The 22,382-nt window shown below is 44.7% G+C and overlaps 1 protein-coding gene and 1 long non-coding RNA gene across 5 annotated transcripts; both read right to left on the bottom strand.

Moving 5' to 3' along the window:
* Window position 1: 1 nt before the first annotated feature.
* On the bottom strand, window positions 2-10,857 carry gaa (alpha glucosidase). 4 transcript variants are annotated; one of them, XM_029728686.1, is made up of 20 exons: window positions 10,563-10,857; window positions 9,790-10,482; window positions 9,389-9,540; window positions 8,878-9,043; window positions 8,673-8,769; window positions 8,320-8,439; window positions 6,248-6,366; window positions 5,840-5,971; window positions 5,479-5,589; window positions 5,090-5,203; window positions 4,833-4,917; window positions 4,592-4,709; window positions 4,299-4,432; window positions 3,709-3,860; window positions 3,288-3,436; window positions 2,999-3,140; window positions 2,115-2,213; window positions 1,593-1,757; window positions 979-1,131; window positions 2-825 (listed from the first exon to the last, which is right to left on the bottom strand). In XM_029728686.1, exons 2-20 carry the CDS (start codon window positions 10,399-10,401, stop codon window positions 760-762), a joined length of 2,886 nt encoding a protein of 961 aa, XP_029584546.1. In that variant the 5' UTR covers window positions 10,402-10,482; window positions 10,563-10,857; the 3' UTR covers window positions 2-759. The 4 variants fall into 4 exon arrangements, with proteins under 4 accessions (XP_029584546.1, XP_029584547.1, XP_029584548.1 ...); XM_029728687.1 differs by having other exon boundaries at window positions 10,570-10,857; XM_029728688.1 differs by having other exon boundaries at window positions 10,815-10,849.
* A 4,864-nt stretch (window positions 10,858-15,721) lies between these two features.
* On the bottom strand, window positions 15,722-17,536 carry LOC115170628 (uncharacterized). Its single transcript, XR_003871077.1, has 2 exons — window positions 17,418-17,536; window positions 15,722-16,744 (listed from the first exon to the last, which is right to left on the bottom strand). It is a non-coding gene; the product is annotated as an uncharacterized LOC115170628 (long non-coding RNA).
* Window positions 17,537-22,382: the final 4,846 nt, after the last annotated feature.

The raw sequence follows: 22,382 nt of genomic DNA, 5'->3' as shown, positions 1-22,382 counted from the left end.
AGACCTATCAATTGCCTTTAATGGTAACAATGTGGCAATATCACTGGAAGTAATTTGATGAGACTTAACACAGAGCCTACCATCATACTGGAAGAGTACAGAATGGGCATATTCTCGTCAATTTTAGATGTTCAATTAATAAAAACAATTGTGTAGAGCCACTGCTGTCCTCCTCAGCACAAGATTTATCAATCAATCAAATGTTATTTATAGAGAACATTTCTTACAGGTGATGCATTTCAAAAGTGCTTAACAAATAAAATAAAAGGTTAGAAAGATTAAAAAAAGATAGAGAATTATGGTCATTCTAGAACACTAGGCCGAAATGTATTTTAATTTGTCTCTAAGAATATATCTATCTCACACCACTGTCTCAGCATCTCACCTGAGACAATGTCATGTAATCACTCATCTGCAACAACAAGGAAATGGAGAGATATCTGATAGAGCTTTCACCCACACAGTTCACTCTAGTCCTTTTCACATCATTTTATTGAAAATACAGTTGAATATAAAAACATGATTTCCAAAAATACTTCAGTGTAGTCCGTCCATTCAGAAACCCAGGAGTCTATTAGAGCAATGTCTTGCCCAGGGTAGCAGTGATGGAGGGGCAACTTTGGGTGGAGGTTTTTGTCAGAGATGTGCTAGGCCAGGAGTTCCAGAACCACCTGAGAGGCTGTCTACTGGGTCAGAGTCTACTGGGTCAGAGTCCACTGAGTCATTATGAGGTTCACTGAGTCATACAGTTCATAAGGCTCACAAGGTCCACAGGACTTCAAACACCTCTGACATGGGCAGGGCCAGGCTGGTCACCGTCAGAACCTACAGACAGACACAGAAAGAAAGGATTATAAACAATATATCATATTATACTAGAGATTAGAATAGACAGGTAGGCAAGCAGAATTAGACTGTTCGTTCTACTATTTCTTAATTCTAAACTCTATAGAGGTAACTCAGCCAGCTACCGCTCACCTTGGTGTCAGTCCGATAAGAGAAATCCCACACTTTCTTTCCGTTGGCCCATACAAAGCGTGGTGGGGAAGGCACCCCGAACACCCGCAGCCCTCCCAGCACCAGCCCGTCCAGCGCCCCGTTCTGACGCAGGGGGTCACTCACCACCTGGGACTGGATCAAATGAAAACCTTATTGATCCCCACTGGCAAACACACACATATATAGTTAGACTTTAGACATTACAGTTAGGTCTACTGTTCACAGGATGGCAGGGGAAGAGTACGTCTATCTTGATTGGATTGGACCTGGATCTCAATCTTGAGAGCATTGCTAGAAACATACTGTACTGCAGAAACATCCAAATCACCCTAGATAATTCTCTGATCTCCATCCTCTCTTTAAAGTCCATTTAGGGCCCTACGTTATTCCTACCCAAATGTCATGAAATACCTTGAAGTAGGACAAACAAAAGGTGTCCGTACTCAAAAAGGTGTCGTTTAAAGCTTACTTCATTTTTTTCACTGCATCAGGGATAGCCTTGAAGTGGCTATAACTAGGGCCCAGAGTTTTCCTTGGTCAGGTCATGTGATCAGGAAAAACTCAGGACCCTATGTGACCTCTACATCTCCTACCTGTCCAGCGACGAAGATAACATAGGAGTAGTCTCCTCTCTGGAAGGTGTCCAGACTGTCCCCGTCATCCCAGAACAGGTCACCCCAGGCCCAGCCCCCAGCAGACAGCGCCACCATCAGGAGGAAAGGGTTACTGCGAGAAGCTGAGGTAGTCAGGCCTGGCTCCTGTATCAGTTAGAGGGGGTTTGAGGGGATTTTTCATTGAAATATATAATATAATTACTGATTAAGACAGGCAACAGGTTTTACACAGAAAACTCATACAAGCTTCAAAACAACATTGTCAGATTAGTATACAGACAGTATTGCATTTGAGGTTTTATCACATAGTTTCACAAAGGAATTTTGGGTCTCTTGTTCTATGACAAATAACTTGAATAGATTTCATGATATGAGAGTTTGGCAGCTCATTCATCTCCTCCACCATCAGTATGTAACACCCACAATAGGGGCCTAAGATGAAGCTTTGTCACACGATGAAACAACAGACAACCAAATTCTATTGTGTACAGACACACACACCTGCTGTGGGATGATGTGTCCCTCTCTCACATGGACATTGATGGTGTCCAGAGGGGCTGGGAGGAGCAGGTACTGACCCTTACTGTAGAACGGCTGGCCCTAATGAGGTAGGGATGAAAGAGATGACCACTGAAATATGGTTATAGTATACACAGTACAACAGATCTTTGTCTGGTCCTAAAGTAAGCCTACAAGACCCTAAGAAAGGCTCACACAGATGGATTTTTATCAATCTGCGTCTGTTAATGACAGAAAAGATGGTCTTGGTCTCCTAGGAATCCCTTTAATCAGTTGCGAACTAATTTCAGTGACATTATGAAAGGCCTATAGAAATACACTGAGAGTACAAAACATTAGGAACACCTGCTCATTCCATGCCATGGACAGATTGAGGAGAAAGCTATTATCCCCTGCTGTCACCTGTTAAATCCACTTCAATCAGTGTAGATGAAGGGGAGGAGACAATTTAAATAAGGATTTTTAAGCCTTGAGACAATTGAGACATGGATTGTGTATGTGTGTCATTCAGAGGGTGAATGGGCAAGACAAAATATTTAAGTGCCTATGAACGGGGTATGGTGCCAGGCACACCAGTTTGTGTCAAGAACTGCAACGCAGCTGGGCTTTCAATAGTTTCCCGTATGTATCAAGAAGGGTCCACCACCCAAAGGACATCCAGCCAACTTGACACAACTGTGGGAAGCATTGGAGTCAACATGGGCCAGCATCCCTGTGGAAGGCTTTTGCCACCTTGTAGAGTTCGTGCCCTGACAAATTGAGCCTGTTCTGAGGGCAAAAGTGGGGGTCCAACTCAATATTAGGAAGGTGTTCGTAATGTTTTGTACGCTCAGTGTATAACTGTATTGAATCTAGGAGCTGTTTACATTGTGCAGACTGTACCAAGTCCCCGGGGGGAGGTAGGCAGCCAGCTCCACTGCCCCCTGCTCTAACACTGGGCTGACGAGCAGAGAACTCCCCCACAGGAACTGTCTGTCTATGGTCTGGCAGTTAGGGTCTGAGGGGAACCTGGGAGAGATGGACAGAGAGGGAGGGCCAGAGAACAGTATCAACACAGTAAATAAGATGTGTTACAATGGTATCCAAAAGTTGAAGAGAGAGAGAAGGGAAGAGTGGACAATGATAACTGAAGAAGAGAGGAGTAGAGGGACGTACTGGAGGAAGAGAGGCGTGGCCACAGTGTCTGCGGAGGTGTGTGTGTGGTAGAAGAGTGTGTAGAGGAACGGCAGGAGAGAGTAACGTAACATCACCGCGCTACGCATGGCTGCCTGGGCCTCCAGCCCAAACACATAGGGCTCCTGGGGCTACACACAGAGCTAGAGTTACCTCCATTCATAATACATGGGACTGATGGACTGTTACATAGACACAGTGAAAAGACACTAGCAAGTCAGCCACCATGGTAAATAGGAAAACATTGTAACTTGGTTACATAGAGACAATGAAAAGACATTAGCAGGTCAGGAAAAAATGGTGGTAAATTCCTATCCAACTGAGTTAACTGTAAAGACCATAAAACCACCCACCCACACACACACACACACACACACACACACACACACACAGCACCACTCACAGCGTTGGGCTTGTCGTTGTGGTTCCTCATGAAGGGGTAGAAGGCTCCAAGCTGGGTCCAGCGTACACACAGCTCCTCTGTGGTGTCCCCCCTGAACCCACACACATCCGCCCCCACCAGGGGCACCCCGAACAGGCCAAACAGCAGCACCGCTGGGGGGTGGAGGGACGGACGGATATTGAACATATTAATTCATATTTATTCATTATTACGGTATTCATTATTTAACTTTGATGTCAGGCAGTCAGAGGCATCTCTCTGTACTTGCTAGCTACATACAGTCAAATAAATAGTAGGTGGTTCCATTACAAGTCTGGGCATTTTTCTATTCAAACCCCTCATTCAAGTCCATAGATAACTACCACTGAAAAGGCTCCAACTCTGTCTAGGCACTCTTTCAACTAAAGACAATAGAGACAAAGTGCTGAGTAAGAGCACACTGCAATATGTACTGTCTGGATGGTGCATCGGTACCATTAGTACTCTGATGGCTAAAACACACAGGGCTTGTGAATGGCTTTGGGAATCTCGTTGAGAATAGGAATGGCTTGGAACGGAGATGGGAATGTTGGGGATGTCTTTCCCCTCACCAGGGATGGAGTATCTGAGCTGCTCCCAGTCGCTCCTCACATCTCCCGTCCAGACTCCGGAGAAACGGCCAATGCCAGGGAAGGAGGAGCGGGACAGCACGAAGGGTCGCGACCCCCGGACCTTCACCAGGGCACTGAGAGGGTCAAAGGCTATAACTGATCTTCCAACTACAGTTATAAATGTGTAATGTAGACAAGATAAATACAATCTGCTTCATTCAAACAAGCAGAAGTAAAAGTGCCAACAGTCTCAGGATAAGTGCGACACTGATCCCTGTAGTGCTGTGTCTGACCTGTGGGTGGCGCTAGCCTCCGTCAGCCCATAGAGGTTATGCAGGTTGTAGTGAGTGGACTGGTTCTGTTGAGCTGACATGCAGAGTGTACCAGTGTTCAGCTGTCCTCCAACCACCCCTGTATGTGTGTATGGAGAAAGAGAATGGAAATGAAAATTAAAAAATGTAAATGCAATGAATGAACTTAATACCTCAATTGATTTTATATAGACAGGAAACTACTCAGCTGCAGTACACTCACGTGGCACGTAGGGGGGGTGCTCCAAATCACTGTCAGGACACCCTTCCACAGAGCCCTGCACAAAACTGGCTGGTTCATTCATATCCTGAGAACAGAGGGACAAGAGAAAGAGTATGCTGGATGCTGAGTAGCATTGACACAGCCTGGATGATGCAAGCTTGTTAGTGCAAATATAGAATATAATATAGAATATAATAGAATAGAATAGGGGATGATTTCAGCTCTCTAAGAGACATTTCTATCTGCGACACACTCACAATCCACAGGCCATCTAGCGGGACTCTGGAGTGGAACTCCCGAATGCAGTCCTCCCACCAGCTCTGTGTCTCTGGGTTAGTGAAGTCAGGGAACGCTGTCGGACCAGGCCACACCTGGACACAGAGGAAGAAGAGTGAGGAACCGAACATGCATACCTTTCCACACACACACACACACACACACACGCACACACACACACACATAGCTTCAAGAGGGGGTTTTGTTTAGTGTAACCTTGCTTTTCAGAGGACACATTATTGAATACACAATGGACATACACAATGTTATCAAGCAGATAAAACATATGTTCTTTCCAAACTATTCAGAGTATATGTAGCCCAGTTTACAGTGGGTCTCCAGATAGAGAAGTGACAGTTTAAGGTCTGACCTTCCCTATGAGTGTCTGTCCTGTAGAGTTCCTGATGAAGACCCCTCTCCGCTGACCCTCATCAAAGGGTGGGTATGTACCAGGGGGGCTGGTGCTGCTGATCCCAGGGTCCTGGGAAAGAGAACAAACAGGAAACATGCTTCTAAAATAAATGACAGTAATGCTTTTGCTGCCATCTTGTGGATTGAGAAGGAAAGTTTCCTTGACTTGACCTTCCAATACTGCACTTTTAACAATTAAATCACAACGCTGACTGTTATTTAGAATCAAAAATGACATTGAACCATTATTTCAATCTAATATGAGTTATTAGTGTGCCTATGTGTCCTACATATCGTGAGGGTTGAGGCCGCTCTCTTACCAGGATGAGAATGTACTTCATGCCCTTCTGATGAAACTCCTTCACCATGTCTGGCAGGTCCACAAAGCGCTGGGGGTCAAAGGTGAACACCCGACGCTTGTCTGCATAATCCAGGTCATTCCACTGCACGTCCTGACCAAAAACAAAAGCAGTTGAACTAAATAATGCAGTGAGTGTTTTCCATGAGTTGTGAACCCTCAGTGGCATGATAATACTGTACTTGAGAATGCAAACATCCAATTAGCATTAGCATGGAGAAAACCCATTGTAGCATGATATACTATAATGGGTTTTCTCCATGTTAATCTGCCAATGTTGATGCTCATTCAATGTTAGCATTACCCAATAGTTGTCAACCCAAGTGATAATACTGTACTACAATATAAGTGTTTTCTCCAGCATCTTTACCAGGGGGAAGTTAGCGTTGTGCATGCGTCGCACCACCTCTCGGGTTGTGTTGGTGGACCGGTAACCCCAGCGACACAGGTGGAACCCCAGTGACCAATAAGGAGGCATCATAGGGTACCCTGGGGGAGGAAGACGGGGTAAACATTAGCTATGGCGGAAGATTCACAAAAGGTGAGAGCAAACCACCCTGCTCAAATTGGACCTACGTAAGCAAAATTTGAAATTGTGTTTTTTTTACATTGGATAAAAGTAGAGACTCACAGCTACAACATGGTTTATCATACACTGCATGTTTGAGGAACAATGGGAAAGTAATTCTGCTTTGAAAGTTGATAAACTTGTGAACTCACTTGAGAAAATAGCCTTTGAATGTTTTGGTAACTACTGGAGAGCTCTTTGTTTACACCCATTCAGCATTGTTCACACCCTCTTAAGCCAGTCCCACCCATCTCTTTAAGGAAAGATTAAGATTTAAAGTGGTAAAAGTAGTAGCCTACAATAATGAACAATTCCAAGTAAACAGAAAGTGTCCAGATAAAAAATATTTTATAAATATTAATTGACTCTTACCCAGACACACTTAAATGATGGGTCATGTGAAAGAAATGCTTTAACGCTAGCCACATCTTGCCAAGTGGATGGGTCTCTACAGAAGGTGTAAACGGTACAGCCAAATGGTTACTTGCATAGTAGCAATATCAGAAAGTGTCAAAATAAATAAAATACAGTATGTACAAGAACAATATGAATAACAATATCAGTGATAGATGAGGTAGTTATATGCATACAATCAGGGGTAAAGTGGCTGAGCAGCAGGATAAAATAATAATAGTAGCAGGAGAGAGTCATTTGAATAGAGGCACTGCAGATAGTGCTGATGGTCTGTCTGAACCACACATGAACAAGGGAATCTATATTTATTTGGAGAGCCTGTTTCTGTCCTGCCCTTGACTTTGGTGCAGGGCATGTGATGTCCATAGCCTCTTCGTCAGCAAAAATCCCTGATCTTCTCAAAAACATATGTTTGTCTAGCTGTGTCCAGGTGGTGCTTGTACAGGCAGACTATCCATGGGAGGAAGGATGTCAGCATTGCGCAGCAGCAGAGTCTGAATGCTCCTTGGCGACAACAACACCAGGCTCCAGAGCATTGAAGCTGTAAAACAGGAAATAAACAACAAAAAAACGTAGAAGACATCAATTCACCTCCCAAGTTTAGATAAGAAGAATAACCTCATACAATGCAATGAAAATGATATTCACCTGAAGTGCTGGTATTGCTTGAACTGTGGCAGCGGCCTGAAGTACGGAGTCAGGTGTTGTTGCCAGCCATAGCTTTCCACCAGCACCGTACCATCCTCCAGTCCAACCAGCTGTGGGATGTTGACCCCTGTCACAGGGCTGTCCTTCACAACACCAGCAATCTCAGACAAAGTGTTCACTCTGGTCTTTCTGAAGCGCTGCTTGATGAGGCTGAAGCACCAGTCGCGGGCAAACTTGGTGTGGCCTGTGATCAGGAAGTGAAGGTCCAGACTGTGGTGGAGCTTGTGCATGGTCCACCAGGCACAATACCAGAGCACAAACTTGTTGTTCTTTTGGCCACTGCAGTTATCACAATTCAGGTCCACACGTGTTTCCCCAACGTAGTTGGTGAAGAAATGGTGCATGTAGTTGATGACTGCACTGCTGTCTTTGCTGGATGACATGCTTTCATCAATCAGTAGTTGACTTGTTGTGGTATTACTTCACAGCAGACACCAAACAAGCCACACCATATTATGGTGGATAATGCCTATATGGTGGATGGTGCCTAATGGTAGAAAATGTATTTGCTTTCACCAGTCTAGTTCTTTCACATAAGTGAAAGGAGATGAAGGAAAGGGGATGAGGCAGCAAGTTCAGACTACTAGGACATTGGGACACAGACAGCCAATATATTTTCCTTAGCTATTACCCAAAATGAATTAGTTGTGACCCACCAGTGGCCTGACCCACCATAGCAACATTGGGATAGGAGACAATAAAAGGATATTCAGTAACAGGAAGTTACAGCTAAAGGTCGTATATAGCCATACCTATAACCTGGAGGTACTGTCTGACAACACTCTGAGGGTCAGGGCCCAGGAAGATGTACAGGTCCAGGATTCCTCCCACAGCCACCCAGGTCAGAGCAGGGCTAGGCTGCAGCACCACCTCTACAGAGAGAAGGAGAGGTCAAACTCAGCTCAATCATGTAAACCTGTATCTTGATACAGTTGAAGTACTGTGCCATGTGAACATGGAAAAAAGATTGACTGGCGACATTCTGGCTAGAGCTGCTAAGTAGCATGATACATTACAAACTCTACTAGCTCAAACCAAAGCTTTCCTATTAGAACAAAACATTTCTGATTAAAGATATGGTACATGGAGCAACATGCTTTCTTACCCATGGCATTACTGTTGAGCAGGAAGACCCCGTGAGCCTGTCCATCCCCCTCCTGCACCATGTAGAACGGATGGGACCCATAAAGGTTGGCATCGCCCTGCATGGTGGACAAAGAAGACACATCTCACTTACTTACCACTCCTGACCATGATTTAAAAAGGAAACAAATGAATGATAATGATGACGATAATGAAGTCAGATTCACGTGGGGTGCCATGTCCCTGTTCCAAAGGGTGAGGGAGGTCCAATTGAGGTCCAGGCTGAGGGGCGTGTAGTGTTCCCCCAGCCCAGACACCAGTGAGGAGGCCAGGGACGTGGACAGCTGCAGGTACTGGTCAGCATACAGCAGCGGGGCCACCGTGGTGTCCACACTGACAGACAGAGGACAGAGGTGGGATGCTTATGACAGTTGTAAGTCAGGACAGAGAGCATCTTATGTCATGCTTATGGCAACTATTAGTAGGGACAGGGGCACCTTATGTCATGCTTATGACTGCTACAAGTAGAAACACAGCGAAATGCTTGTGTTCCAAGCTCCAACAGTGCAGTAGTATCTGCAAGCCCAGTTACCCTTTGGGATCTATAAATCCAAACTGATCTTATGTGTTAGGCCTATGACATGGTAACAACAGTTTTATGTCAGGTTTATGAGATCTGATCAATTAACCAGTGCCAGACATATTAGACATAAAGAACAACAGACAATGGATACTCACAGGACACGGCCGTTGGATTTTCGGCGCACTATGAACCCAAAAGGGTCGGGTTGAAACTCAGTGACATATTGGTGGTCCTGGGTGTCAGTGTTACCCCTGGACTGGGCAGTGGATAAAGGAACCTCATATCGCCGGGACAACGGATCCTTCAACTGTCAGGAGAAGAAACGTGTTATGACTCTTACACAATAATGTGGTCTGAGGAGAATGATTCTCGGTGATGAGCGATTGGTTATAATAAAAGTCATGAAAAAGTCATGAGATAAAACATTTAGCAAATACTGTACGCCCTTTTCAGAGGCAACACTTTTAAAAGCAATGTTATAGAGAAAGACAATGGCAACCAAACCCTGTATCTCGGTAGTAAATATACGAGTGGTTATACAGCCACAGAGACTCACAGTGAGGTGCAGTCGGCCTTCTGTCTCATCCAGTATCTCCAACCGGAGCGTAGAGATATCCCGGGGAAGGTAGGAGGGAGTGGGCCGAGTAAGGGTGGCAGCCTGGCCCCTGGAAGTGGGGGTGAGGGGCCCCATCCTGTAGCCGCTGTATGACGGGGGGTAGAAGCACCAGGGGGGTCCTCCAGAGAGGCCTTGTGGTAGGGGGGCATAGCAGCACCCTCTCCCCTGACACTCTGTCTGGCTCAGAACTCGGTCCCGGGCGCAGTCAAAGCGGCTCTCCAGGGCTACCCTCCTACACTCTGCCTCTCTGGGACCACTGGAGCTGGCTGGATGGGGGACTTCCCACAGCAATCTGTGGCTGGGGGCTGGATGGGAGCTACCCCTCTGGAGGTTCACTGTCTCCCTCTCACCAGCCTGTTTTGTTGCTGGATCTTCCTCTAAACCAGGTCTTACTGACAGGTGTATTGGTGTCTCATCTGGTTGTTGTTTGCTAGTTAATTTTATCAGTGACAACTTTTGGTCAGACAGGTAGCTAAGGTGTAAACATGTTATCAAGGCCAGGGTGAGCAGGGCTGAGAGAGACAGGGCAGACAGACAACTAGACAAACCCATGTCCTGTGTCGAGTTCGGACATCTGGGAGGTGGTGGGAAAAACTGTCTCCAAATGCTGACGAGCCCGCATTTCAGTGTAGTCTGAAAAATGAAAATGATATGAAACGGTCGCCTAGGATAATTGGCAACTATGGACGTACTACAACAAATTGTGGACCTACCACTTACGATATATGTTATTTGTCAGATGACAGATGTAACGTTACACAGTCTACACACATTAACAAGGAAGTGTGCAAGCTAGCTAGAACAGACTGTAGCTAGAATTGTATGCCTAGTGCATACATAGCTAAATGTTAGCAAGAGATATTAGAAAGCGGGTGAAAATTAGGAGATTAAATGTATGCATTTTCCGCAGGATTTACTCTAAGGCAGGCCACACAAAATGCATTGAATGTCGCTTGTCCACGCACGTAAAAAGTTGTTGTTGAACTGGACTGAGCAATTTCGACGGCATGCCGCTCGGGACAAACTGGGCGCTGCCTATTGGGCTACCACACAGTGGAAGTAACCTATACTTCGATTATTTGAGTGCATCTATCTAATGCATCTATAACTACCAATACAAACATAATACCAATACAAACATTATCCATTATACTCCTGTGTTAATTGTGTTAAATGTGAAGTGAACCCATTTCCAATTACTGGGACTCAGAGAATATTGAGGATATTGAGGCACCATGTGAACCAGTAGTTTTGAGTGATTAGATTTCGTGAAGCAGGCTCGCATATTAGCACTTCATAATAAGTCAGTAGCTACAGTACAGACATCATGTTATCACATTCGGAAAGTATTCAGACTCCTTGACTTTTTCCACATTTTGTTATGTTACAGCCTTATTCTAAAATTGATTAAATCGTTTTTTCCCCCTCATCAATATACACATAATAACCCATAATGACAAAGCAAAAATAGGTTTTTATTTATTTTTGCCAATGTTTTACAAATAAAAACTGAAATATGACATTTACATAAGTATTCAGACCCTTTACTCAGTACTTTTTTGAAGCACCTTTGGCAGCGATTATAGCCTCGAGTCTTCTTGGGTATGACGCTACAAGCTTGGCACACCGGTATTTGGGGAGTTTCTCCCATTCTCTGCAGATCCTCTCAAGCTCTATCAGGTTGGATGGGGAGCGTCACTGCACAGCTATTTTCAGGTCTCTCCAGAGATGTTCGATTGGTTTCAAGTCCAGGCTCTGGCTGGGCCACTCAAGGACATTCAGAGACTTGTCCTGAAGCCATTCCTGCATTGTCTTGGCTGTGTGCTCAGGGTTGTTGTCCTGTTGGAAGGTGAACCATCGCCCCAGTCTGAGGTCCTGAGCGCTCTGGAGCAGGTTTTCATCAAGGATCTCTGTATACTTTGCTCCGTTCATCTTCAGCCTCCAGTATTTATGCTGCAGTAGTTTATGTGTCGGGGGGCTAGGGTCAGTCTGTTTTATCTGGAGTATTTCTCTTGGCTTATCCGGTGTCCTGTGTGAATTTAAGTATGCTTTCTCCAATTCTTTCTTTCTTTCGGAGGACCTGAGCCCTAGGACCATGCCTCAGGACTATCTGGCCTGATGACTCCTTGCTGTCCCCAGTCCACCTGGCCGTGCTGCTGCTCCAGTTTCAACTGTTCTGCCTGCGGCTATGGAACCCTGACCTGTTCACCGGACGTGCTACCTGTCCCAGACCTGCTGTTTTCAACTCTCTAGACACAGCAGGAGCAGTAGAGATACTCTGAATGATCGGCTGTGAAAAGCCAACTGACATTTATCCCTCAGGTGCTGACCTGTTGCACCCTCGACAACCACTGTGATTATTATTATTTGACCCTGCTGGTCATCTATGAACATTTGAACATCTTGGCCATGTTCTGTTATAATTTCCACCCGGCACAGCCAGAAGAGGACTGGCCACCCCTCATAGCCTGGTTCCTCTCTAGGTTTCTTCCTAGGTTTTGGCCTTTCTAGGGAGTTTTTCCTAGCCACCGTGCTTCTACACCTGCATTGCTTGCTGTTTGGGGTTTTAGGTTGGTTTTCTGTACAGCACTTTGTGACATCAGCTGATGTAAGAAGGGTTTTATAAATACATTTGATTGATTGATCTTTCCCTCAATCCTAACTAGTCTCCCAGTCCTTGCAGCTAAAAAACATCCCACAGCATAACGCTGCCACTATCATGCTTCACCATACGGGTGGTGCCAGGTTTCCTCCAGACGTGACACTTGGCATTCAGGCCAAAGAGTTCAATCTTGGTTTCATCAGACCAGATAATCTTGTTTCTCATGGTCTGAGTCCTTTAGGTACCTTTTGGCAAACTCCAAGCCAGCTGTCATGTGCCTTTTACTGAGGAGTGGCTTCTGTCTGGCCACTCTACAATAAAGGCCTGATTGGTGGAGTGCTGCAGAGATGGCGGTCTTTCTGGAAGGTACTCCCATCTCCACAGAGAAACTCTGGTGCTCTGTCAGAGTGAAAGGGAAAGGGGGGTACCTAGTCAGTTGTCCAACTGAATGTATTCAACTGAAATGTGTCTTCCACATTTAACCCAACCTCTATGAATCAGAGAGGTGCGAGGAGGCTGCCTTAATCAACATCCACGTCTTCGGCGCCCGGGGAACAGTGGGTTAACTGCCTTGCTCAGGGGCGGAACGACAGATTTTTACCTTGTCAGCTCATTGATTCGATCCAGCAACCTTCCAGTTATTGGCCCAACGCTCTAACCACTAGACCATTGGGTTCTTGGTCACCTCCCTGACCAAAGACCTTCTCCCCCGATTGCTCAGTTTGGCCGGGCGGCCAGCTCTAGGAAGAGTCTTGGTTGTTCCAAACTTCTTCCATTTAAGAAAGATGGAAGCCACTGTGTTCTTGGGGACCTTCACTCCTGCAGACATTTTTTGGTACCTTTCCCTAGATCTGTGCCTCGACACAATCCTGTCTTGGAGCTCTACGGACAATTCCTTCGACCTCATGGCTTGATTTTTGCTCTGACGTGCACTGTGAACTGTGGGGCCTTATATAGACAGGTTTGTGCCTTTCCAAATAATGTCCAATCAACTTAATTTAGCACAGGTGGACTCCAATCAAGTTGTAGAAACATCTCAAGGATGATCAATGGAAACAGGATGTAAATAAGATATTTCTGTTTCTTATTTGTAATACATTTGCTAACATTTCTAAAAAACAGTTTTTGCTTTGTCATTATGGGGTATAGTGTGTAGATTGATGAGGAACTCTTTGTATTTAATCATTTTCAGAATAAGGCTGTAACGTAACAAAATGACGAAAAAGGGAAGGGGTCTGAACACTTTCCGAATGCACTGTATATAGACTAATGGACTAGCCGTGATCAGAAGGACCAGGGTAGACTCTAATAGACTAGCAGTGATCAGAAAGACCAGGGTCGACTCTAATAGACTAGCAGTGATCAGAAGGACCAGGGTCGACTCTAATAGACTAGCAGTGATCAGAAGGACCAGGGTCGACTCTAATAGACTAGCAGTGATCAGAAGGACCAGGGTCGACTCTAATAGACTAGCAGTGATCAGAAGGACCAGGGTCGACTCTAATAGACTAGCAGTGATCAGAAGGACCAGGCAGGGTAGCTGGCTGAATATGTTTTGACTTATTGTTAGAAGGTGGGTGTAGCTGGTGCATGAAGTCAGGCGCATGAGAGCAGAATGAGTGAGCAACGTACTTTACTCAAAAACAAAGGCACAAGATAACAATACACTTGACCAACAATAAACGGTAATCAACTACGCATGAGTGAAAACAGCACCCGTCGAAAACCAGGCATAACGTACCGAATGAACATAGAAACAATCACGCACAAAAACAAGGGGGAAACAGAGGGTTAAATACATGAACACGTAATTGGGGAATGAAACCAGGTGTGTAGAAAACAAAGACAAAACAAATGGAAAATGAAAGGTGGATCAGCGATGGCTAGAAGACCGGTGACGTCGACCGCCGAATGCCGCCCGAACAAGGAGAGGGACCGACTTCGGCGGAAATCGTGACACTTATAAATATTTCAGGTTTGATGATGAATACTACCTCCAAACTAATGGAACATCAATGGGCTCTACATTCACTCCAAGCTATGCTAACCTTTATGTGGGTAATTTTGAATAAAGTTTTGTTAACAATGAAAATTAAAATCATTTTTGGAATAAAATCCTGAGGTGGTAAGATAAATTGATGACATTTTTTGCAAATGGGGAGGAACGGGAGAAGAGCTATCAGACTTTATGGAATTATTCAAAGACATTGACCCCAATCTCAAATGCACTATTGAATGTGACATTAAACGTGTTCATTATCTTGACATGTGGACTTTGAAATCAAATGGAACCCTGTTTACAACACTGTACTGAAAAAAACGGACATAAATACTATATTACAGGTGGACAGCCTCCACCCTGGGCCGTTCAAAAGAGGACTTCCAAGAAGCCAGTTTTTCAGACTGCGCAGTATATGCCAAAGGACTATCTAGCAGCGGAGATGCGCATTAGGTTTCTAAGAAGAGGCTACTCTCCACAATGTGTGGATGAAGCTCTTGATTTGGCATTGGGGAAAACACTAGATGAACTGTTACAAAAAAGACCCACTAAAGGTAAAGAACACTCTGTAATGTTCACCACTACATGTACTCTGAACTCGCGCAAAGTGGGAGATGCTGTCAAGAAACACTGGCGTGTTTTATCATCGGACCCAGCTCTGCCAGCTGAATTTAAGAATTTACGCGGCAAATTGGTCCATGCCAACTGCCAGCCAAAAAAAAAAATGAGCCAGGCTCTTTTACGCCCTCTTCCGAATGGTAGCTATACTTGCATGGGTTGCTCACAGTGCAATAATATGATGAAGTGTGAATATTTCTGCCACCCACATGAAGGAAAACGGTTCCAAATAAATGACATTATTACGTGCGCCACCACCCATGTTATCTGTATGATTAAATGTCCATGTGGGCTGTGTTATGTAGGTAAAACCTCTCTCAAAGAGAGAATTAGTGAACATAAAAGTTAAATCAGGAGAAAGGACAGGGATTATCCAGTTGCAGTACATTTTAATGACAAAAAACATGACATTTCTACCTTTAGATTTTGTGGCATAGAGAAAGTCAAGATATCAATAATACTCTGAGCAAAAGAGAAGGTTTTTGGATTTTCACCCTCCAGACATTATTCCCAAAAGGTCTTAATGATGAAATGCCCATGCATGTTATGTTGTAAATGTGAATATGAGTTAATGCCGCCACTTCAGATCACTCGGATGTTTCTTCTTGTACTGTTACCCAATGATTTATGAAACCTTAGTTTCGATGTCCTCATTGTGGTTTTACAGACGTTTAATACGTTTTATGTACACACTGTATTAGAATTATTAGAAGACTTATGAAATGCACATTGTTATATTTGGTAACATATACTTGTTTTCCCTATACTCCAAACCCATTTGATGCATTTAACGGATGTGGATGGAGAAATGTCTACATAAAGGTGCCAATTAAAAACACTCAAAAGAACTCTGACGAAGGCCTTGAGGCCGATATGTAAATCTTCTTAAAGAGCAGTGATACTATCAAGAGCAGTGTGCGGGTTTCTTCTTTTTTCTCATCTTACTACACAATGATACAATAATACAAAATACAGATTCAAAATAAAAAAACATTGTGGACCACTCAAATTGAGTTGAGGCACTAAAAGCAATCATAGTCAAACATGGTACAGGCGTCATCTATAAAGCACTACATCATCTATACACAGACATCAACAAAACAAAGTACAGCGAATAAAAATACAATGATGAACTCCGTTGGATGTGCCTATGTCAGGGTCCACAGAGAATCAGGAATACATTAATGCATAAAGAATACCACTTCATACAGAATGTAATAGAAAAACAGATTTTAAAAAATGGTCACTTTTGTGTCACAACAATAAAGTACATTGACAGTACAGTGAACTGACAGTCTATCTAGTTATGGAATTGTCATTATGTTGGTCTACATAGAAGGAATGTCTCTAGATTCAGTGCACTGCAGGTTCATGTTATGAAAACAACAATAAAAGCAAAGCCTAGAAAAATACAGAATATTTGGGCTGGTGGCTTGGTTGTCATCACTTCAAAGGTTGGTGTAAAGTACTTTTTGGTCTTAGGCTGTGGGTGTGTCATAGACCATCCACGCCTCTCTCAACTTGGAGTAGTATTTCTGGAAAGTCAGCTCCTCAGCACAGGTGCGCATGGCCAGGTATGTGTGCAGCAGCAGGTGGGGGAAGCAGGAGGTGAATTAGGACATAAAGCCTTTTGGGAACGTCTGATGGAGATCAAGAATGTCCTCGTAATGGTAACTCTATGGGAAACAGCATACAGTTTATAGAATGTCACTTGCATACATTTAGTGAGGCTAACAATACTGAACAAAAATACAAACGCAACATGTAAAGTGTTGGTCCCATGTTTCATGAGCTGAAATAAAAGACCCCAGAAATGTTCCATACACACAAAAAGCTTATTTCTCTCAAATCTTGTGGAGAAATATGTTTACATCCCTGTTAGTGAGCATTTCTTCTTTGCCAAGATAATCCATCCACCTGACAGGTGTGTAATATCAAGAAGCTGATTAAACAGCATGATCATTACACAGGTGCACCTTGTGCTGGGGACAATAAATGGCCACTCTAAAATGTGCAGTTTTGTCACACAACTGTCACGCCCTGACCTGAGAGAGCCCTTTTTATGTCTCCAGTTAGGTTTGGTCAGGGTGTGATTTGGGTGGGCATTCTATGTCCTTTTTTCTATGCTTTGTATTTCTTTGTTTTGGCCTGGTATGGCTCTCAATCAGGGACAGCTGTACATCGTTGTCGCTGATTGGGAGTCATACTTAGGCAGCCTGTTTTCCTTTGGGGTTTTGTGGGTAGTTAATTTCTGTTTAGTGTTTTGCACCTGACGGAACTGTTCGGTTGTTCTTTTGTTTGCTTGTCGCATTAGTGTTCAGTTTTAACATTAAAATGACGAACACTTACCACGCTGCATTTTGGTCTAATTTCTCTTCCCCTTCATCCGAGGACGACGAAGACTGTGACAACAACACAATGGCAGAGATGTCTCAAGTTTTGAGAGAGTGTGGTATTGACATGTTGACTGCAGGAATGTCCACCAGAGCTGTTGCCAGATAATTGAATGTTAATTTCTCGTTAATTTTTCTAATTTTAGAGAATTTGGCAGTATGTCCAACCGGCCTCACAACCGTAGACCATGTGTAACCACGCCAGCCCAGGACCTCATCTGCGGGATTGTCTGAGACCAGCAACCCGGACAGTCAATGAAACCGAGGAGTATTTCTGTCTGTAATAAAGTCCTCTTGTGGGGAAAAACTCATTCTGATTGGCTGGGCCTGGCTCCCCAGTGGTTGGGCCTTGCTCCCAAGTGGGTGGGCCTCCCATGGCTGCGCCCTGCCCAGTCATGTGAAATCCATAGATTAATTTATTTCAATTCACTGATTTGCTTATATGAACTGTAACTCAGTAAAATCATTGACATTTTTGCATGTTGTGTTTATATTTTTGTTCAGTATACTGTGAAGCACGGGGTGGCAGCATCATGTTGTGAGGGTGCTTTGCTGCAGGAGGGACTGGTGCACTTCACAAAATAGATGGCATCATGAGGTAGAAAAATGATGTGGATATATTGAAGCAACATCTCAAGACATCAGTCAGGAAGTTAAAGTTTGGTCGCAAACGGGTGTTCCAAATGGACAATGACCCCAAGCATACTTCCAAAGTTGTGGCAAAATGGCTTAAGGACAACAAAGTCAAGGTATTGGAGTGGCCATCACAAAGCCCTGACCTCAATCCTATAGAAAATATGTGGGCAGAACTGAAAAAGCGTGTCTGAGAGCAAGGAGGCCTACAAACCTGACTCAGTTACACCAGCTCTGTCAGGAGGAATGGGCCAAAATTCACCCAACTTAATGTGGGAAGCTTGTGGAAGGTTACCCGAAACGTTTGACCCAAATTAAACAATTTAAAGGTAATGCTACCAAATACTAACTGAGCGTATGTAAACTTCTAACCCACTGGGAATGTGATGAAAGAAATAAAACATTAAATAAATCATTCTCTTGTCACGCCCTGACCTGAGAGAGAGGGTTTGTTTCTCTATGTGGTTAGGTCAGGGTGTGGGGTGGGCATTCTATGTTTTGTATTTCTTTGTGTTGGGCCGAGTATGGTTCCTAACCAGAGGCAGCTGTCTATCGTTGTCTCTGATTAGGAACCATACTTAGGCAGCCTTTTTTCCACCTGTGTCTGTGGGATCTTATTTTTGTATTTCTTTGTGTGCCTACAGAACGTGGCGGTCGTATTTTCTTTGTTCATTACTTTTTATCGTGCTCTCAGTAAATAAATCACAAGATGAACATATTCCACCCTGCACCTTGGTCGACTCCTCTTTACGATCGTTACATCTCTCTACTATTATTCTGACATTTTACATTCTTAACCTGTCTAGGATAGGGGGCAGTATTTTCACGGCCGGATGAAAAACGTACCCGATTTAAACTGGTTACTACTCTTGCCCAGAAACGAGAATATGCATATTATTAGTATATTTGGATAGAACACACTCTGAAGTTTCTAAAACTGTTTGAATGGTGTCTGTGAGTATAACAGAACTCATATGGCAGGCAAAAACCTGATAATATCCCAAGCAGGAAGTGGCCTGTCTGAGAACTGTAGTTCTACTTTTGAATCCCTAGAGAAACTACAAATAATTATGAGTTACGTTGCACTTCCTAAGGCTTCCATTGGCTCTCTAAATCCTTCAGAACGTGGATTGAGCCATCTCCTGTCTCTGGGCAGATAATAGGAGCTCAGTTTGTCAGTGGACTGCCTGGTGACTAAGAGATTGGAAATGCGCTTTCCCGCGAGCACGGTGTTTTTTCTTTTCCTCTTTGAATGAAAACACGATTGTCCGGTTGGAATATTATCGCTACTTTACGAGAAAAATAGCATAAAAATTGATTTTAACCAGCGTTTGACATGCTTCTAAGTACGGTAAAGGAACATTTTGAATTTTTTTGTCTCGAAATGCACCCGCGCGTTACCCTTTGGATAGTGACCTGAACGCACGAACAAAACGGAGGTATTGGACATAACTATGGATTATTTGGAACAAAAACAACATTTGTTGGTGAAGTAGCAGTCCTGGGAGTGCATTCTGACGAAGATCAGCAAAGGTAATACAATTTTTCTAATACTAATTCTGAGTTTAGTTTGCCCCGAACTTGGCGGGTGTCAAAATGGCTAGCCGTGATGGCTGAGCTATGTACTCAGAATATTGCAAAATGTGCTTTCGCCGAAAAGCTATTTTAAAATCTGACATAGCGATTGCATAAAGGAGTTGTGTATCTATAATTCTTAAAATAATTGTTATGTATTTTGTCAACGTTTATGAAGAGTATTTTTGTAAATTCACCGGAGGTTTGTGGTGGAAAATACATTTTCTGAACATCACGCGCCAATGTAAAATGCTGTTTTTGGATATAAATATGAACTTGATTGAACAAAACATCCATGTATTGTATAACATAATGTCCTAGGAGTGTCATCTGATGAAGATTGTCAAAGGTTAGTGCATCATTTAGCTGTGTTTTCGGTTTCTGTGACATATTTCCCTGCTTGGAAAATGGCTGTGTGATTATTTGTGTTTATGTACTCTCCTAACATAATCTAATGTTTTGCTTTCGCTGTAAAGCCTTTTTGAAATCGGACAATGTGGTTAGATTAACGAGAGTCTTATCTTTAAAATGGTGTAAAATAGTTGATTGTTTGAGAAATTGAATTGTGGTATTTTAGTCGTTTTTGTATTTTGCGCCATGTCTTCCCATTGGCTGTTGGCTAGGTGTCCCGCTGGCGGAACGGGGTTCCGCCAGTGGTGATCCTAACTGACCTAAAACAGGGAATATTTACTAGGATTAAATGTCAGGAATTCTGAAAATCTATCCGAGTTTAAATGTATTTGGCTAAGGTGTATAAAAACTTCTGACTTCAACTGTACATAGTCAATGAACACTGGTCACTTTAATGTTTACATACTGTTTTACCAACTTCATATGTATATACTGTATTCCAGTAAAAGCTCATCCTGATGTACACACCTTTTCTATTCATATACTGTCTATACACACCATTATATACACAGTGCACAAACATTAAGAACACCTTCCTAATATTGTGTCTAGTTTGCAACCTATAGGGGAGGGTCCGGGTGGGCATCTGTAATTGGCGGCAGCTCTGGTTCAGGGCATAGCACCCCCACCGCCCGCTGATCCCCCCCGCTTCTGTGTGTCCGGAGGAACCAGACCGTGCATCATCGGCGGAGGCTTTGGAATGCCAACCGGTCACTTTAATGTTTACATACTGTTTTACCAACTTCTGAAGACTCCGGGTTGCGGACCGCCGCTGAAGACCCGGGCTGCGGACTGCCGCTGAAGGCTCCGGGCTGCGGAGCGTCGCTGGAGGCTCTGGACTGGGGAGCGTCGCTGGAGGCTCCGGACTGGGGAACGTCGTTGTAGGTTCCGGACTAGGGACCGTTGCTGCAAGCTCCATGCCATGGATCATCAATACAGGTTCCGCGCCATGGATCATCACTGGAGGCTTCGTGCCATGGATCATCTCTACAGGCTTCGTGCCATGGATCATCTCTACAGGCTCCGGGCCATGGATCATCTCTACAGGCTTCGTGCCATGGATCATCTCTACAGGCTCCGGGCCATGGATCATCCCTACAGGCTCCGGGCCATGGATTATCTCTACAGGCTCCGGGCCATGGATTACCTCTGGAGGCTTCGTGCCATGGAACATCCCTACAGGCTCTGGGCCATGGATCATCACTGGAGGCTTCGTGCCATGGATCATCTCTACAGGCTTCGGACCATAGATTATCACTGTAGGCTTTTCTCGTGGAGCTGGAACAGGTCTCACCGGACTGGAGAGACGCACTGAGGACCAGGTGCGAAGAGCAGGCACCGGCCGTACTGTGCTATGGAGGCGCACTGGAGGGAGAGTGCGAGGAGCAGGCACAGAACGTACTGGGCTATGGAGGCGCACTGGAGGGAGAGTGTGAGGAGCAGGCACAGGACATACTGGGCTATGGAGGCGCACTGGAGGGAGAGTGTGAGGAGCAGGCACAGGACGTACTGGGCTATGGAGGCGCACTGGAGGGAGAGTGTGAGGAGCAGGCACAGAACGTACTGGGCTATGGAGGCGCACTGGAGGGAGAGTGTGAGGAGCAGGCACAGGACGTACTGGGCTATGGAGGCGCACTGGAGGGAGAGTGTGAGGAGCAGGCACAGGACGTACTGGGCTATGGAGGCGCACTGGAGGGAGAGTGTGAGGAGCAGGCACAGAACGTACTGGGCTATGGAGGCGCACTGGAGGGAGAGTGGGAGGAGCAGGCACCGGCCATACTGGGCTATGGAGGCGCACTGGAGGCAGAGTGCGAGGAGCAGGCACAGAACGTACTGGGCTATGGAGGCGCACTAGAGGGAGAGTGCGAGGAGCAGGCACAGGCTCACCACAAAAAGCACGGGGAGTTGGCTCAGGTCTCACCCCTGGCCCCGCCAAACTACCCGTGTGCCCCCCCAAAAAATTATTTTGGGTCTGCCTCTCGTTCTTCCCCGGTAGGCTACGATACCTGTCTATTACCTGGCCCCAAGTCCAGTTTCTTCATCGACCAGGTATCCATCTATGCCCGGGCCCGCCACTTGATCCAATCGTGGTGGGTAGTTCTGTAACGGGCGTCATATAGAGGAGACCAAGGCACAGCGTGTTGAGTGCTCATCATAATTTTTTTATGAAAACGAACACTAGACAAAATAAACAAAATGACAGCCAACAGTTCTGTCAGGTAAATACAACGAAACAGAAAACAACTACCCACAAAAACCAAGTGGAAAAAAGGCTGCCTAAGTATGTCTTCCAATCAGAGAA

This window comes from Salmo trutta, chromosome 32 (genome assembly GCF_901001165.1).
Source record: "Salmo trutta chromosome 32, fSalTru1.1, whole genome shotgun sequence".
Classification (NCBI taxonomy): domain Eukaryota; kingdom Metazoa; phylum Chordata; class Actinopteri; order Salmoniformes; family Salmonidae; genus Salmo; species Salmo trutta.
This window is presented reverse-complemented; position numbering and strand designations above follow the sequence as displayed.

What these genes read in the sequence shown, in the direction of transcription:
- gaa (XM_029728686.1), bottom strand. Translation starts at nt 10,401, where the DNA reads ATGGGTTTGTCTAGTTGTCTGTCTGCCCTGTCTCTCTCAGCCCTGCTC. An exon ending in GAGGCTAGCGCCACCCACAG is followed by an intron (nt 4,433 to 4,591) that starts GTCAGACACAGC and finishes TGACCCTCTCAG; the next exon opens with TGCCCTGGTGAAGGTCCGGG. An exon ending in GCTCAGATACTCCATCCCTG is followed by an intron (nt 3,861 to 4,298) that starts GTGAGGGGAAAG and finishes TCCACCCCCCAG; the next exon opens with CGGTGCTGCTGTTTGGCCTG.